Here is a 19,040-nt window from a genome sequence, read left to right as displayed (position 1 = left end):
GATCATGCAATTGGGCCTAGTGAAGGCTTATGATACGCTAAGTTGGGCATACATTAAGGAAGTGCTAAGAGCTTATGTCTTTGACCACAACTGGATAAGATGGGTTATGGCCCTTGTATCCACGGCTAGCTTCTCAATACTGCTTAATAGCTCTCCATCTAGAACCTTTATTCCCTCTAGGGGTCTCAGACAAGGGGATCCGCTCTCCCCCTTCCTCTTTGTTCTCATGATGGAAGGACTTGGCAGAGCGATCAAAATGGCAAATGTTGAAGGAAGAATCCAGGGTTTGAAACTTACCCCGGAAGGGGATGCCTCCACTCACCAACAATTTGTGGATGATACAATGCTGCAGGGCATTCCTATGGTTAAGGAAGCCAGAGCTTTCAAACAAATCCTGAACGACTTTGCTTTGGCAGCTGGTACAAAGGTAAGCCTTGACAAATCAAAGGTTCTTTTTTCAATACTGACATTGCTATTCAGAGGAACCTCACCAGAATTCTTGGGTTTCAAAGGGCTCAGTTACCTTCCAAGTACCTTGGAATACCTCTTACTGACAAACCTCTGAGTAAGGGAGTGTGGGAACTAGTCACCAATAAACTGCAGGACAAAGTTGGGAAATGGACCTTGCAGGTCTTTGAACTTGGTAAGGCGCCTTGTGCTTACAAAGGTTGGAATATGGGCTATACCCATATTCATGTTTTCAGCTCTCCCTGCTCCCAAAGGTGTCCTACAACAAATCAGAAGTATTCAAAGAGATTTTCTTTGGGGCAAAGGGGAAGAGAAAAAGAAGTGGTCGTTGGTAGCATGGGACAAGCTCTGCAAACCTAAGGCACATGGAGGTTTGGGGCTTCATGACCTTGAAATCCTAAGCAGAGTTTTGGAGCAAAACTGTGGTGGAGGTGGCTCAAGGAATCGACAACTCCTTGGGCCAGGTTTTGGAAGCAGAAATATGCAAGCAATTGGCACGAGAAGGATCATATCAGAATGTTAGGGCTCATCAAGGGCTCCCACATTTGGAACCTTGCTTGGGAGAATAGAGGTATGGTACAACAACATAGTTTCTGGGAGATCAGAGTTGGTAACCTTGCTTAGTTTTGGGAGGACAACTGGCAACAAGAACCAAATTTGTTTAGAGAAGAACTAACTACTCTAAAAATGACACTGATAACAAGGGTTTACTCATGGTCAGTGACTTCTGGGATCAGGTAAGGGACAATGAAAAATGGTGAAAGTGGAAGAATCTTGGTTACAGTGAAGAGAGTCCTTTGAAAGCCCAGGCGGCTTCCCTTGCACTTGACTTGGAGAAGAGGAAGATTTTAGTGTCTTCCTCGTTTGACCAACTGAGATGGGGTAGAAACACTGAAGGCACTTTCAACCTCTAAGAAGCTAAATGCAAGGCCCTTGGTTTCGATTATCCAAACCCTGACTAGGTTTGGAATAACCTTTGGAGGAACCCGCAGTGGATGAAAGTCAAGTTATTCATGTGGTTAGTGCACCATAAGAAAATTCTCACCTGGGAGAATCTTCGGAAAAGGGGATTTGTTGGCCCATCCAAATGCCATCTCTGTGGCTTACTGGAAGAAACGATGGAGCATTTACTAAACCTCTGCCCCTTCACCTCTACCTTGTGGGATTGGGCGGCCTCAGTCTTCAGGCAAACTGACAGAGACAGACTCAGCATCACCAACACCTTGAAGAATTGGAGGAAAGACCTTTCCGGTAATGAAATCATTAACAAGGCTTGGACCCTGGTTCCGGGCTTTATTATATGGGATGTTTGGAAAGAACGCAATGGCAGGATTTTCAAGAATAAAATTGGCTCGACCCAGAATATCATAGTCCAAATTCTAAGACAGATCAAAGATACAGTAAGAGCCCTTACGTGGAAAATTCCTGAGGACCCCCTTCGGCCCAAGAGGCTCACATCTTGAGGCAGTTGGATCTCCACTCTCTGGTTCCCCTCGGAATTGTTAAGGGAATGAGCAAACCAACTACTGGTAAAGATTTATGGCAGCCTCCTCCTCATGGATTTTTGAAGATCAATATTGAAGGGGCTTCTAAGGGCAACCCAGGGATGGCGGGATTTGGAGGTGTCATAAGAGATGAACAGGGGAGCATAAAGGATATCTTCCAGAGTCATTTGGGGACAACCACTAATAACATGGTGGAGCTAATGGCCTTAGAACAGTTCCTGGAAAGCCTGATTAAGTTAAATTTACACAATGCCATCATTGAAGCGGACTCATAATTGGTCATTAATGCTCCCAAGAAAATGTGTAATGGAACGGAACTTGAAAAAGTGTCAAAACACTGGAGGCTCTCGTAAGTATTTTAGCGTATCCACTCCCACTTGTGGATCCTAAGGACCGTCAGTTTTGTTCATGTGCGAAGGGAAGCAAATTTTTTAGCTGATCATCTAGCGAATGAAGGCGTGATGTGCAAGGAGAGCTATATCTGGTATGATTGGGATTCTACACCCTCGGGTAAACTGAGGGACGATTGTCATCGACAGGCGGCAAAAGACATGGAGTACTTCCAGATCATGGAAAATAAGCAGGAGGGAGACTAGCAGGTGTGGGCAAGTGCGGAAGTCATGGAGCTTGGGTGAAGAGCTGGCGGGTTTCCTTTCCATCAATCCTACCGTTGCTGCTTTCACCTTAGCCAACTAACAGAGTAGAGGATGTGTTAAACATCGTGCTTGTTGAAGGGCCGCAGACCACAGGTTTTGAGGGCCTTCGATATCGTATGGATATCGGGTTTCCTTTTGATCGGAGGTTAAGGGGTTGAGCGGACCCAATATTTTTTTTAGACCAAGGTTATAATCTAGATTGGGTCCGTTTAGCGGATAATTATCGTGTATGTTTCTGAAGCGATATCCTGTGGACCATCAGATCAAAAGGGTGTTGATCAACGACACAGGATCAACGTGCATCTTGGTTGATCGGAGGGAGTATCTACCGTCTGATTAAGGTTAGCTCGACAATGGATCTTGGGAGTTTCTCGGTTGTTCGGAGTGAGTATCTACTGTCCGTTTGTAGGCTAGATCGACAGTGGATCTCGGGAGATCTCGGTTGATCAAAGTGAGTATCTATCGTCCGATTGAAAGGTAGATCGATGGTGGATTTTGATGGATAGAATTGGGGAGATTGAGTGGAAAGACTTGACGGAGAAGAGTTGCGGAGTGATCAACAATCTGCTCACTTAGGATTTATGCCCAGGGGGATTTTGTGGTTTTGTATGCAAGGTTTTGGGTTCTGTTAACCTGGTTGTTTGCTGGTTTTTCAACCGGTCTGTCTTTTGTTGGTCTTTACACTTGTAAAGACGTGTACCATATGTAATCTTTGTTCGGTTAATTGAAGGTTCCACTCTTACTTGACCATATATATATATATATATATATATATACAAAACATTATCTAGAAAAGAATATATAAGTCAAAATGTCAAATAAAATTTGTTTAAAGGTTAAAAACATTGATTGGGAGCAATTTAATAAGTGAACAAACTCATCTTTATAACAAATTTTTTCCTTCAAATTTGTTGTATTTTGTTGTAAGGCTTAATTTTCATTTTTAAATATAGAAGCAACATTCCATGTAAATTCTATCAAATTAAATACAAGTACGTATCTATTTCTCTCGTCTGATGTCAATCCCTAGCTAACATTGCTCTAAGTCTTTTGCTTTCATTAACAAACCAACCAATTCCTCCCTGCCTATCTAGGATCAACCTCTCTAGTTCCCAAACCCAGAGGATTTCAAGATCAAAGTCTTTTGGCCCCCATGCCCAAAACTCCAAGAACAGTGCTAAAGTTTCCAAATTTTTAGTTGAAAATCAAGCCCCAGGCTCCTCCCTCAATTTGTACCCCTCCTCCTTCTATGTAACTTTTGTTTTCTTCCCCCATTTTCCTCAACAAAGAACCCCCTTTGTATTGAAGAAGTTTCTTCCTCTTCACAAAAATTCCTCATTGCCTTTCCATAGAAAAATCATTTTTTGTTTCAACTGGTTCTCCACCTACCATCATGATGAACGGCTTTTATCCACCTCAGCCGTTGTTGTTCTCAGGTGTTTAAATTGTAATGAATGGTCTTTACGATTTAAGGCAATCGTCATCCTTCACATATATATCTCTTAAAATGATTACAATCAAAAGCTGAGGTTGGGTCGATTTATTTGTTTCCCAAGTTTTGTTGACATGGTTTTATTAATTAGAGATGTCCTTAAATACAACAAGTTGTCAAGTCGTTGGTGCCCTTTTGTTTCAATACAAACCCATATAATCAAATAAGATTAGAGTCGGTCTCAATTCTTTTATTAAATGGTTTGTTAATAAATGGTTTATTAATTATAATATTAGTTTAGTATGTTTATTAAGTTTTATATAATTATAGACTTAACACATTCATTATATTCTTGATAGTTGTGTATTTAATTTAATATTAATTCATTTATCTATATTTAGACATTCTTCATAGCCAATTAAAATGTAAACTAGTGCAATGCATGCATATGTAGCTATCATATGCATGCTAATATTTTTATTCTCCATGTAATTTTAGATGGGTCATTACATGTATAGTTACATTTGATTGATGAGAACTTTAACCATGGAATTTTCTATATAAAAAATTTAATCAATGACCTAGCGCTTTAAGGGAAAAGAAGAAGAAGAGATAATTCAAGCAAGAATTTTCCCTTGCTAAAAAATGAAGTTATTTAAAAGATTGAAATTATCCATTTATTAACTCACTCATTTTAGATTGGGGTTCCTTCTACAATGTATAAGGAACATTAGTAATCACTAACTAGCAAGCTTAGGGAACATCAATAATCACTAACTAGCAAGCTCATGCTGGTCTCCAAAAATCATCAATAACACAACATTAATTGTATTATTTATGAAAATAATTCAAAAACTTAACTATATCTAATTGTCCAATGTTTTTCAATCTAACAAATTTCTTACCATATTTTTAACCATCTTTAAACTTGAACAATCTCATAACTAATTGAAAATCTATTTAGAATGATCGTGAATTCTTTATCAATAATTGGAGGATCCTCTAATCCTCCACCACCACCAACAAAAAAACACTCCTCTTAAGACATAAATTAATTTATGTCTTACTATATTATATGACATTGCCATCCATTGGCCTTGATCTTTATGTTTTAATGGTGTGGTTTATTAAACACATTCTTTTTAAAACAAGTCCACATTTCACATGATATATATGTTGAATAGAAGTAACATTTATCTTACCTGGATCAAAGCAAATTGGCTTGATCGCGTTACTGACATTTGAATTAATTGGTTCATAACCATTGTGCCAACAATATATACAATAGATATATAAGCATTAGATGTTAGACGTAAATATTTTTTAAATTCTTTTTTTTGCAATTTTGTTTTTATTAATAAAATTATTAAACAAACTAAAAAAATCATAATATACGTATCACATTACAATATAACATATAAATAGTAAGCCCCAAGGGTTAGTTCAAGTGGCCAAGTCCTCGTTGTTAAGTACCTCACCAATTGGGAGGTCATAGGAAAAAAAAATGTAAATATTAGTTATAAATTAACATCTTTTTACTATATAAATTAAACTAACGATTTCATAACCATATTTAAATTAATAAGCATATACAATTTTAATATTTAAAATATAACAATATTCTTAATAATGAATATTTACCCCACTTTGCCATGGATATTATTAACTTTTAAATATATTTTTTTACAACACCATGGCTTATCAATACCACATACCCAAAAACCGTAAGTCATTTCAAAATTTAAAAGGAAAAAATTAGAGAAAAAAAAAATTATAACATTTTTTTTAAATTAAAACTTAATACTTACAATAAACATACAATATAACAAGCATAACCATGGATATTCACCCCATTTTACTATGGATATTATTAACTTGTAAATAGGCTTTGTTATAATATCATGGCTTATCAATACCACTTGCCCAAAAACCATAACTCATATCAAATCAAAATATTTTTTATTTTATAACATTTTTTAAATTAAATCTAAAAGCAAAAAGTTGTTGGACACATGTTGTAGTGGTGTAAATGTTTGTAAACATTTTGACTAGGTCAAAATAAAATTAAAATTAAAATTAAAATACAATAAAAATAATAATAATGGTAATTATAATAAAAACATTTTGACCTGACTAAATTACATAAAACTAAAAATAGAAAAATATATACATAATATAAAATCCATCTCTACAACCTAGTATAAAGTATATATGTAGGCGTTAGATGTTAGAGGTAAATATTTTTTAAATTCAATTTGTTTATATTGTAATTTTGTTTTTATTAATAAAATTACCAACATTTTTTTAGATAAAAGAAAATCATAATATACATATCATATTAAAATACAAGGTTGCATCAGCCCCACGGGGGCAGGCGAGTTGGTAATCGAAACACGGTGAAGTTCGTTAGAAAGGCGGGCTCCGTACTGAAGATCACGAGTTCAATTCCCCCAGACTAACCGAGTGTTGTGGAGAGGGGCGGGCGCAGTTCCCAGTGGTTATAGAGGTAGCGGTCAGAATCGACCCCGTGTAACGCGAGTCGCGAGGCTGCTCCAGTTGTCGATTCCACTGTAACAAAAAAAAATACAAGGTCGCATACTGTGGCTTAGTTTAGATATAGCTAAATTAAAGTAAATAAATGACAAAATAGTGAAAAAGACCAAATTCATTTGATTCACTTTTTGCATGAAGCCATTAAAAAACAAATAAATAATTGTCACAATCTTTCGGAATGAGCTGTGTAGAAAAATTCTGACAATATGAATAACTATACAAATCTCCACTCATAAATAAATAATGTTTTTAAATAAATCTTGACAACTAAAAAATAAATTGTTATTTTTATTGGATTATACATATATATAGTAAATTTTAATTGTAGTTAATTTTTTTTATTGTATTGAATTTGAAAAAAGAGTTGAAAATATAATTTAAATTTAAATTTTGGATTTTTCCAAATACATTTTTAATTATTTTATTTAAAATTTATTAAAAATGTAAATTAAATACTTTCAACCTTACCGAAGGTGGCAAAACCTATCAAACTCAGGTGTCAAACCAACAGTGAGGACAGCCATCTCTGGCTGTTATCCGCGAATGTTGGTTTGACTCATCACCGTTATCAAGGAAAACCACGCCACCTGTAATAACCCGCTGGTGGTCCGTAAGGGAGCAGGCTTTCACTCCAGCCAGATGCCTCTGGGTCTTGGGCCGTTAACCTTTTTAAAATATATTTATTTATTTATTTAAACCATAATTTTAATAAAATAAAAACATTTTAATTTTATAAATGAAAAATATAATATTTAAAATATATTCTTTAATAATACATTATAAATAAATTTATTACTATGAGTTTTAATAATAAATTCAAGATTATAATATGATTGATTATAAAGTTTAACAACTACAATGATTAAAATAACATGAAAGGAATGATAAATTTATAACTTTTTTTATTTATTAAGCTATAAATTTAAATGGAATTTTTTATATTAATGAGTATAATTTTTATATTCTTTTGCGAATAAATAAGATTAATTTTTAAATCTTTTGATGTACGAAAAAAAATAATAATGATCTTAGGCATAGGAGAGCTAAGTCTTCTGCTTTAGCTGAACATGCTGAGAAAACCAATCATCATGTTTGTATTGAGGAGGCTAGTGTTATTGCTAAGGTCTCGCATTTCCATCATCGAAAATTTAGGGAAGCGCTTGAGATTGAAAAGAGACCAAGCAATCTCAATAGAGAGGATGGCTGGAAAGTCAGTAGGTGTTGGGTCCCTGCACTCTCGTCCTAGTCGTTTTTCCGCCCTCCTCTTTAGGTTTTTTCTTTTATCTTTATTTTTAATTATTATTACTTTATTTCATTTTTACTTATTTATTTATTATTCATATTTCTTTATTTTTTTTTTTTATTATTTTTTTTTTTTTTTTTTTTTTTAATTATTATTATTATTTTATTTTTTTAATTTATTTATTTATCTATTTATTTATTTTTTAACTGAGATTATTTTGAACTGATTTTTATTTATTTAATTATTGTTCCCTTTTATTTATTTTAAAATTTATTATTATTATTATTATTATTATTATTTTTTCCAATTTGCTTTTAATTTTGATAGTACGTAGAAATCAGCTCCCTTTTCAATTAATTTTATATATATTTTACATTACCTTAAGGTCCTTTATATAACTAATTTTACGTTGAAATTCTAATCTAATTATTTTTAACTAATTTTCTAACTAACTTAACATCTTTTGAATAAACTAACCATTAAATTATGATTGAATAAAAATACTCGTCAACCTATTCTTATGATTTTAAGTATAAAAATATTTATATATATATGTATAATACCAATATTAATTATTAAATAATTTAAATAAATAAATAAATTTTCTTTTCTTTTCAAATCAACCATTGAAATGATTAATCCTAACTTTTAATAACCTAGTATTATAATTATATTTATTAATTTTTATAAATAAATTCCTTTTTAAAACCAACCATTTACCTAATTTAACTTATTTCCATAGAAAAATAATAATAAAAATAGTAAAAATATTAAATTAATAAATTATAATTTTGACCTGGCTCCTAAGGTCAAAATTAGCCGTTAATCAATCTAGCCGTTGGAGACTCTGCTCAGGCTATTTATCATGCTAAGCTGGATCTGTTTCTTCAACTTGTCCTGACGATGAACCACACTAGTTGGTTCGAAACGCGTCGACAAATGATACTCCATGTGATTTTCGCTGAAAATTCTCTCACAATTGTGAAACCTCTTTAAAATCAACCAAAATTATTTATTAATATTTTATGAAAAAAAATATTTACAAATATTTAGAGGCACTTATACTTTATAATTCCTTAGATGCACTTATATTTTATAATTAGTTGGATGGAATATAACGAAGGACTATTTTTTTTTTTTTTGTAGGCTAAGGTGGTGCTCATTCTATTACTTCGATCAAAAAGAACATTACATCAGTTCATAAAACAGTATATGCCCGCCCTCTAGGGGAAACCAGGTCATAATGCCATCTGTAATTCTTGATAGCAGCCCAAAAAAAATATGTCCATAGTCTAATGGAATTTGCTAAATAGACGATGCAATCCTGAAACTTACTAAAACTATTACAAAAGCTACTGCCTTGAATGATATGCATTCTCATATCTTTGACAAAAACAGAGCTAAAACCACAAAAATTATTGCCAGTTCTAAACATATCTTGAGTTAATCATGGTCCTTTGCAGGTTGCTGCAGCGCCTCTTCCGCTTGCTCCGGCTGGTCCCGAGTTAGCATGTTCTGGATGGTGTTCAGATTCTCCTCCATCCTCATCATAGCTTCATCTTGTTTCAGCATTGCAACTCTCAGAAAACTCAGTTCCAGACGGATGTCTGGGCTTCCTTTAGCCAAATTCACCATCTCCTTCGCCACTTGCAGCAGCGCTTTGGCCAGGATTCCCTTCATCACCCAGTAGAGATGAAGGGACTGTTTATAAAGGGACATGCGACCTCTGGTTTGACCCGGGTCATGCAGCAGGAAAGTCCAGTCTTCAACTTCCTCATCAGACTGGTCTTGGGTGGCTTCTTCTTCAAGCTTCTGCATTACCTTACGAACCGCCTGGTTGGAAAAGCGAAGGAAAGCCTGTTCGGCTTTGCGCACACGGTCCGTCACAGTCTCTTTCATCTTCCTGCTCCTTCCCGGGCCCCGCCTGGACGTTTCCCCAACCTCCTTTCCCTGGCTTTTTCGACCACGGGCTCTCTTGCTGGCCCTGTCCTCACCTTTGTCATCACCCGTTCCGCGCTTCCTCAACCCATAACGCCTAAACGCCATATCCTCAGCGCCCGCAGGGTTCGCGTTCGCCTGCTCAGTTCCTTCCTCAACCAGGTGCTCATGCTGGCGTCCGCTTTCCGTAGTCACATCCGGGATGATGTCATCCTCCGATTCGTCCTGAACCTCCCAAACAGAGAAGGAAGGCTCCTCCTGCATGAGGTTCTTGCCCTTTCTATCGCTGGTTTCCTCCCCGACGCCCTGGTGCTCCATCGCCTGTCGCTGTCTCTGCCTAGTCTCCATAATTCCCAGGGGTTCGTCCCTCTTCAATCCCTGGTCTCCCGGACTGTTCGCTGCTGTTTTATGCTTCTCAATGTAGCCCGCCCCTCTTGCCCAAATAGTGACCTCTCGTAAATCCTTCACCATCAACCCGCTTCGATTATAAAGAGTATCATTTGCCGCGGGGACGCAAGAGATACCGGTTATCAAGTACCGCCGGTCACTCTCCGGTGAGCCACTACTCCCTGCCGTCTTGTCATTATTCATTCCTTCTGCTGTGAATCCTGATGAGCCGTCTCCACCTCCAGTCATAGAACTGGCAATAATAACCTCGCATTGGGTGAACTGATTCCCAACCGTTTCACCTGCCACCGTAGTACTGTCACCCCGAGCTAAGTCCTTCGTCCTGCTGTCTGGCATGATGATTTCGATAAAACCTGATTTCATCCTAATCTTACATCTGACTCTCCACGAATCCCTATTAGTCCGATCCGCTGGACCGCGCATTATCCTCCGTGGCTTGAGCATGATCCATCTTGATGAGGTCTGCCAGCTCCTTCCACTCCTGATTATTTTCAATGGCTCTCCACTGACTATCAATTGAACTACCACGTCCATTGCAGCCTCGATTCGCCAACCAGTCTGCAACCTGATTCCCTTTTCGCCGCACATGACTTATGATGCTGTAGTCTATGCGTTTAATCAAACTGGCTATTTCTTGGACGATGCCTGCAGTCCTCCAACTTTTGGTTACTTTCTCCCATCCTTGTCCATTGTTGAGTCTCCTCAACATGTCCACAGCCAACTGCGAATCCCCTGTAATTTCTAGGTTGGTATAGCCATTCCTAATGGCAATTCGTAAACCTTGGTGCAGGGCCCAAAACTCAGCCTCATTATTGGTCATTTGTCCCCCCCATTCGGCATAGATCCACCTCACTTGATTGTTACTGTCTCTAAAGATCCCTCCAAATCCAGCGTCTCCCGGGTTGCCCTTCGAGGCCCCGTCAAAATTGAGCTTCATAAATTGATCCCTCGGGTACGAGAATTTCTCTGGACTCTGAGTTCTCATATCATTGCTGGCCGAGCATTTGTAGTGAACCATTTCCAATTTTAAATTAAGTTTGTTCAGAATACCTTGTTCTTCCGGAGTAGTCTTCCAGTCATCACTTTCCCATTTATCAACTAGGATGGTCTCCCTTGTATACTCTACCACCTGTGTCCAAACAACTTCTGAAGGTTTAGCCCCATTCTGGAATATCCTCCTATTCCGTTCTTTCCAAACCGTCCAGAGAATGAAAGTAGATATCAGGTTCCAAGCCCTCTGGACAACCCGGCAATGGAAAGTTTCCTTATTCCACTGAAAGATTGTATCCTTAAATTCTCTAATGTTGAACCCTGGTTTGTTGAACAATTGTTTAGTCGATATCCATAGTCGTTCAGTATATGGACATCGAATCAGCAGATGTTCTCTATCCTCCTCGTCATTGTTGCATAGATGGCATTGTGAGGGGCCATTGAACCCCTTCTTGCGGATACGATCCCATGTCAAAATTTTATTCTTTGTGGCTAGCCAGACAAAAATAGACACCTTAGGCCACCAATTGGATTCCCATATAGACTTCCAATCCCAATTCCTGACTTCTCCATTTTGAGACCCCATTAGAAAATAGGCCTCTTTGGTAGAGAAAGTCCCCTTCATTGAACTCCCCCACCGAAGTATATCTTGTCCCTGGCGAACTCTGAGTTTCCTTGATCCCATTTCTTTTCGGTAAGCATCTTGGATATCAGAATTAAAACCTTGATCCCATTTTGTCGGCTCCTCCCAGACCCTCCAACCTTCAGGCGTATCATTTTCTTTCCAATAATCCTTTACTTTCGGTCTGTTCCCTGTAGTTTTGTCACGGACTTGGAGAAGGATTTGAATGCTGTTTAGCCTTTCTCGTTGTTGCCAGCTATCTTCCCAGAAGTTTGCCTCTGACCCTCCTCTGATTTCCCAGAAAGTGTGCTTGTCAATCAGATCTCTGTTTTGAGAGGCTAATTCCCAAATAGTGGAGCCTCGGGGAATTTCTTGTAGTCTTAAGATATCAACCAGAGAGTTGGGCATTCTGTATTTAGTCCTCCAAATAGTTTTCCAAAGATCGCTTCCTCCACTAAGCCATCTCCACCATAGCTTGGCTCCCAGGACCTTGTTTAGAATTTCTGGGTCTCTTAATCCTAACCCTCCTTGTTCTTTTCTTTCAATGAGTTGATTCCATGAGACCAGAGCCCACTTTTTCTTTTTATCAGCTCCACTCCATATGAATTTTCGGATAATTTCTCTGATTTTTGCACAAACCCCAGCAGGGGCAGCCATAATCGAGAGAGGATAGATAGGGATAGCCTGAAGAACCGACTTAGCAAGAATAACTCTTCCAGCAATATTCAGAACTCTGAACGTCCAATTGGCAATTTTGTTGTTAAGCTTGTCCAACACTCCCTGCCAGTTTTTCAACTTTTTAGAAGTGAAGTCAAGAATATTACCCAAGTATTTAGTGGGTAATTCCCCCCTTTTGAATCCCAGAATTCTGATTAGGTGGGATCTGACCTGTTCTATTGTGTTGAAGATGAAAACGCAGGATTTCTCTTTGTTGATTTCTAATCCCGAGGCAGCTGAAAATAGATCAAGGATCCTCTTTAAATTTTGGACTTCTCTTACCATTGGCTCCCCGAACAGCATAATGTCATCAACAAATTGTTGATGGGTCAGGGGCAAATTGTTTCCCCAAATTTGCAAACCTTTAATTCTATTTGCTGTTCTTTCTTGTTTGATGAATCTCCCTAGTCCTTCAGCAGCTAGGATAAATAAAAAAGGGGACAGCGGATCACCTTGACGAATCCCTCTGGAGGCATTGAAAGTTTTTGAGGGGCTTCCATTAACCAGGATAGAGAAATGAGGAGTGGATATCAGATTGTGGATCCAAGCAATCCATCTTTGGTGAAAACCAAATCTTTCCAGGACTGTAGCAAGGTATTTCCAGTTTAGTCTATCATAAGCTTTGGATAAATCTAATTTTACCATCATACCTTTTAGCTTTTTAGCTTTCAAGGAGTGGATCACCTCCTGAGTTACAACAAGACCATCAAGTATCTGCCTGCCCTCAACGAAACCCGTTTGTTCAGCCGAGATTAAGTTGTTTAAAAGAGGTTTTAATCGTTTGGCAATCAAGGATGTGATTATTTTGTAAATGACATTGCACAGAGCTATAGGTCTAAAGCCATTAGCCTCCTCCAGGTTGTCTCCCTTAGGAATAAGAGCATAAAAGGTAGAGTTAAGAGCTGGCCATACCTTTTGATTTATTCTTGATTCCTCAACAAGCTCCAGAATTTCTTGTCCCAAGAAGTGCCAACCAGCCTGGTAAAAGTCCACAGTGAAGCCGTCCGGTCCAGGGGCTGTCCCTTTCTTCATTGTCTTCACAACTTCGTCCAGCTCCTCTAGGGTCGCGGCCCTCATGAGCGCTTTATTTTGGTCCTCTGTGACCAATCTAGGGATAGCAGAGCAGATCTCTTGTATGGCTCTCGTCCTGTCACCAGGAGGTTCGGTTAAAAGTTCTTTATGGTGATCTGTCAATACTTGTTCAATTTCATTCTGTTCAACCACTCTTTCCCCATTTCTGTCCTTGATTGATAGTATTCTGTTTCCCTGCCTGTGCTTGACCATGGCCTGATGAAAGAATTTAGTGTTTCGTTCTCCCTCCCTCAGTCATTTTATCCTAGATTTTTGGCGCCATAGGATCTCCTCTTGCTTCCTCCTCTCTTCCAATCTACCAAGGATTACCCCTTCCTTGAGAGCGCTTTCTTCCGTTCTTCCTTCTAGAATTATCTTCTGTTGGAGATCAGTCATTTCCCCTTCCAGCTTCTGTTTATCCTCCAAAATGTTGCCAAATTCCTCTTTGTTCCATTTCTTGATTTTGCCTTTCAACTCTCTCAATTTTAGCTGGAACGTTTGCCTTTTGCATCTGCCCTGACTATTACTTTGTTTCCACCATTTCTCGATTCTCTTGATGAACTCTGGGTCCCTTAGCCAGAAGGCTTCGAATCGGAAAGGCCTTTTTCCCTGAATCTTTTTGATGTCAATCTCTAATCGAATCGGCCAATGGTCAGATCCCAGAGCTGGAATGATCTTGGCTTCCACAAAAACATCTTTATTCATTATGGCTTCAGACACTAAAAATCTATCTAATCTGGAGGCAATTTGCTTTTTGCCCCCCCTTCTATTGTTCCAAGTGTATATCCCATTAATGGTTTGGATATCCACTAGCCGGAGCTCTTCTATCATCTCATTAAATTTGTCCATAAAGTGATCCCTCCTTCTAATCCCTCCTTTTTTCTCTTCCATGGATCTGATCAGATTGAAATCTCCACCAATAATCCAAGCATCTTCAGGGTACAGATTGCGGATCGCTTTAACACCGTTAATGAACTGTTCCTTATTCCCAGGGGTCGGGGGGCCATAAACTCCTGAAATAACTACCTGATGATTGGTTCCCACAACCCTTCCCAGTCCAGAAAGGATTCCCCTCATACTCACCCAGTTACCTATAGAAATGTCATTTGGGTTCCACAGGATTGCGAGTCCTCCTGCAAAGCCCGTTGCATCTTGCCCCATCACCTGATAACGAAGGACTATTGAGAAAGATACTAAAATGTGTTTTAGTATTGAAGTGTTTAAGATGTTGAGATCATTGACCACAAACATAGCTAAAGAATATATAGCTTATGAGCGGAAGAAAATTCGAAATAAATTAAATAAAGAGTAATGTGGATATTTCTAAGCAACAAATATTCTTGAAAGTTGCTAACAATGTATATATTATAATTTAGTTTAAATTTGAGAGTAATAAAGGACAAGCATCATCTCTCTCAATATTTTGTCAAGCTTTGCTTTTTGAAGTATATTTTATTTTGATTATGATCCTCCTTTTAGGTTGTTTAGTATTAATAATGTTCAAGGGAGGATCATACAAAGCTTTTTACTATTAATGATGTTAGTTGGCCAAGAATTGTGCATGAATGCAAATAAAAGATATATATATATATTGTTGAGTAATATTAACCTCTAGGGAAGTTCAAGATCGATGCATTTTACTATAAATACAATGTTAGATTTAGCATAAGAGATGAGGCGTACTTCACCATCCACATGTACAATGCAATCTTTAATTGTGTACCGTCAAATCTTGGTTTTGTTGGGAAAATACTGAGGGAGGGGGGCGGGAAGGGTGAATCAGTATGTACAAATCAATAACTTTTTACATTTCATTTTCAGATTTCTATACACGACTTTACTAAATTGAACCTGTGTGTGTACACAATTGTTCTTAAGCCAATTAGCGTATATCGAGTGAACTTATAATTTAGTTAATCCATCATATGTTTATCTTCAGCTAGTGCATTAGTAATTTATTAACCATTAGATAAACATTAACCATGTGTTGTAATAAATAAACCATCACACTTAAGCAACACACATGAACACCAAGATTTAAGGTGGAAACCCAATGCAGGAGAAAAACCATATGTTGTCGTTGTCTTTCTCTTCTTTTTAATATAAAGAATAAGTTGTTTACAATCTTGTACTGGTGCAGACTCATACCAGTACGCAGGCACCCACCTGTAGAAGGCTACAACCTTCTCTTGTTCTCCATCTTCTGCTCTAAGGAATCTACAACCCCCTTTGCTCTTGTACCGGCTGATATGTTTACACATAGGCGCCGACCTATAGAAGGCTACAACCTTTACTCGTTCTCCAGCTACTACTGGAAGAGAGTTCCAACCCCCTGATCTAATCACCAGCTACTATTGGCAGGAAACTTCGACTTCCTCACTAAAGGCTCCAGCCCTTAATATCCTCCAGGGACCACGTTTCATAAATTTTCATATTGGACCCATCAATAACATTGAAGCTCAAAATCAATAATCAACAAATACATCTACATCAACCAATCACTAAAACCCAATCATCAATCTCTGAATCAACCACAACTGAATCAATCAATCACTGAAAACTCAATCAACCGACACTTAATCAAAATTCAACCAATCAAATGGAACATATAGATCACTGTAACCAGTGCACAGATCTGAACCCGGAACACTACATCAACAACTAGAATCAATTGCAACATCAAAAATCATATGTTAAAATGCATACGCTACTTCAGTGAAGCCAACCTGCATGTATATGCTACTTTTTGTAGCCCAACTTGTGTATACCTCTAAAGATACTGAATCTTAAAACCTTTGAACCAAAATTGTACCAATCAATGACATTTTGAAGATCTACTATCAAATCACAGAGTTCTAAACAGATAGCAACAAAGATCACCCTTCTTACTCAATCAATCAATCAACCAGATTCAACCTCCTTATACAATCAATTTTACTTTCAGGTTTAATGAAGACATCATTGACAAACAATAGTAAAACAACAGCACTGATCAGATAGATCAGTCATCTCTGAACAACAAGATTTTCTTCTACATACGCTACTTGGAAGTGTTGAACTAGCGTGTATACATGCCTTCACCAAGGCGAACCAACGTGTATATATGCAAATAATAACTTATAACTTCGTAACTGTTCTAGACTTCAGATATACCCATATCATACATTTAAAGGACAAAACATTTGTTAGTACTCAGATCTAGCCTATCCATTATCAGATCACATAATGATAAGTCATTTCAGGTTTCATGATCCTGATTCATCATTAGATCTCATTCATCAAACACTCAGGTGCATAATTAGTTCAGATCAAGCAAAGCATCAGGTTCCCATAACATGCATATTTTCTTTTGATCTAACTCTTCATAAGATATTCATTGCTTACACTTTTAGTCATTTGATCTTCTCCTCCTTATATGAGCCTTTTTCAATACCTCAGACCAAAACAACACTTAGAACCTATGGTATTCTTAGACGAAATCAAGTAACTATTACTCCGCTCAATATTGTGGGATAATACCATGGTATGGACCCTTGGTATTCTTTAACCTTAATTTTCCTTAATTTCCATCCCATACGTGCTTTTCCTCTAGTGAAAGTGTGTGCATACGTATACGCGCCTTTTGTTCAGTGAACCCGCTTGTATATGCTACTTGGACTAGGTGAACCTGCGTATACAACTTAAACCAACTTTAAACATTCTTTTTCTTCAACTGCTTGATTCTGATCTGTAATCCTTTGTTCCATCATCTCGTTTTTCTGTGTCATTACTCTGTCACCTCTGAATTGACCTGTTACAATGTGAGTTGTCATTATACATCACTTCTGAACTGATTCCTCTGAACTACCCTGCATTTTGTCACATCTATAAACACAACTGCCATGCATTCTGTCACATCATGTTTATACCTTTATCAAGTAGTCCATTCATCAAATAGGTTGTCTATCAAGGACAACACTAACACAATCTTCATGTATCAAACCTTTAACCATTATTCTGTTCCATCATTCTGTCACCTCTGAGTTGTCTTGTAGATTCATCTAGTTACCATATACTTGTTATGCTACAAGTGAGTTACCATCACGGACAACACATGCATCATAATGTCAATAGGTTTAAATCTGTACATAATTACTTCTTGGTCAATGCACCAAATTGATAAGCAACACAAATTTAAAACGTCAAGATAAGTTTGTTCGACACATCTAAAAGTTGCAGAGTGACAAGATTATTGCAGCAACAATGTCAACATTCCCAGTCTGTCATAGGCATTGTTTATTTAATTATGAGTAAGCAGATTGTACTTTAATTTTCAAATAATTATATACTTAATCCTTGTGCGGAATTGTGATTTAGCAATTTCGATGGAAAACTATAAAAAAAGGTTGTGACTTAACCAGGATATTATCATTTTTATTTGATTTGATGTGAGTGCAAATCATACATTATATTCGTACATTGTATTCACTCAACTCACAGCAAAAAACAACATTCGGCGGCTGAAAAATGATTTCAAAATATGACTTCAACTCTTGAACCAATTCCCCGGATGCGGGTGATCAGAGGGAATGATATGTGGCAGAGGATTTGGGCATGTGTGTGGGATTCTACGACCGCTACCCTTCCTCTTGTCCTCGTCCTCATTAATTGCATTAACGACGAGCCTGCCAACTGCCCCACTGCATTTATGCAGCACAGTTGCCCATGCTCGCATCTGTTCTTTAGCAATATGGCTTCTATCGGAAGCTTCACGCCTGCTTTGTTGCCTCTGCGCTCTTGCTGCTCCTTGGTTGTCTTAGAGCACAGCTCTAGAACAAACACTGGGCGCAGATGTTCAATTTTCTGTTGCATTGACCTCATTCCAGGCTTTCATGTTACGCAGAGCTCCCATTGCTCTCGGGGATTCTAGTTTCACTCTAACTCTTTCCCTGATCCATGCACCCTTTCTCTACTTTTTGAGCTTTGCACTGGTCCGCCCGTTCATTCCCTGCCCTCTGCTTCTTGCTTTGTCTCGCTCAGTCATTCTCAATTGTATCCAATGCCTCGTCTGCGCCAGAGGATGCGGTGTCGTCGCGGCTCGAGTCGTGGCTGTCCTCCCCACCACCCTCCCTCCACCTCTCTGAGCTCCTCGTCTCCTCCCTCAGACTCCCCGTTGGGTCGTTACCCTGAGACAAGAAGTGGTCGTGGCTTTCGAGCTGGTCGCGGGATTTCTCAGCCTGCAAGAGGCATCTCCAGTCTCATCCCTGGTCAGCAGCATACTACCCAGTTCCGTTTCCCCTATTTGCTCAACATGCTGACTATACTAGCCACCATTACCATTGATTTTAAAGAGGAGCCCCCTGAAATGAGTGTTGATCTTCCGAGAACCAATCTGGCGCAAAAGGAGGCTGAAAGGCCTAGCTCTCCCTCCAGAGGTGGTCAGAAAAGGAAAGCGGTC

At 38.1% G+C, this 19,040-nt stretch overlaps 1 protein-coding gene across 1 annotated transcript; it reads right to left on the bottom strand.

Moving 5' to 3' along the window:
• Positions 1 to 13,858: 13,858 nt before the first annotated feature.
• LOC149200873 (uncharacterized) lies at positions 13,859 to 14,764 on the bottom strand. The gene has a single exon (XM_089401110.1). It carries the CDS (start codon positions 14,762 to 14,764, stop codon positions 13,859 to 13,861), a length of 906 nt encoding a protein of 301 aa, XP_089257236.1.
• Between the last annotated feature and the right edge of the window lie 4,276 nt (positions 14,765 to 19,040).

Source organism: Pinus tabuliformis, chromosome 2_1, assembly GCF_031772625.1.
Source record: "Pinus tabuliformis cultivar Carrire ecotype Pingquan chromosome 2_1, CPIR1, whole genome shotgun sequence".
NCBI classification, from domain to species: domain Eukaryota; kingdom Viridiplantae; phylum Streptophyta; class Pinopsida; order Pinales; family Pinaceae; genus Pinus; species Pinus tabuliformis.
Note: the sequence above shows the minus strand (reverse complement) of the source record. Positions and strands in the feature narration are given on the sequence as shown.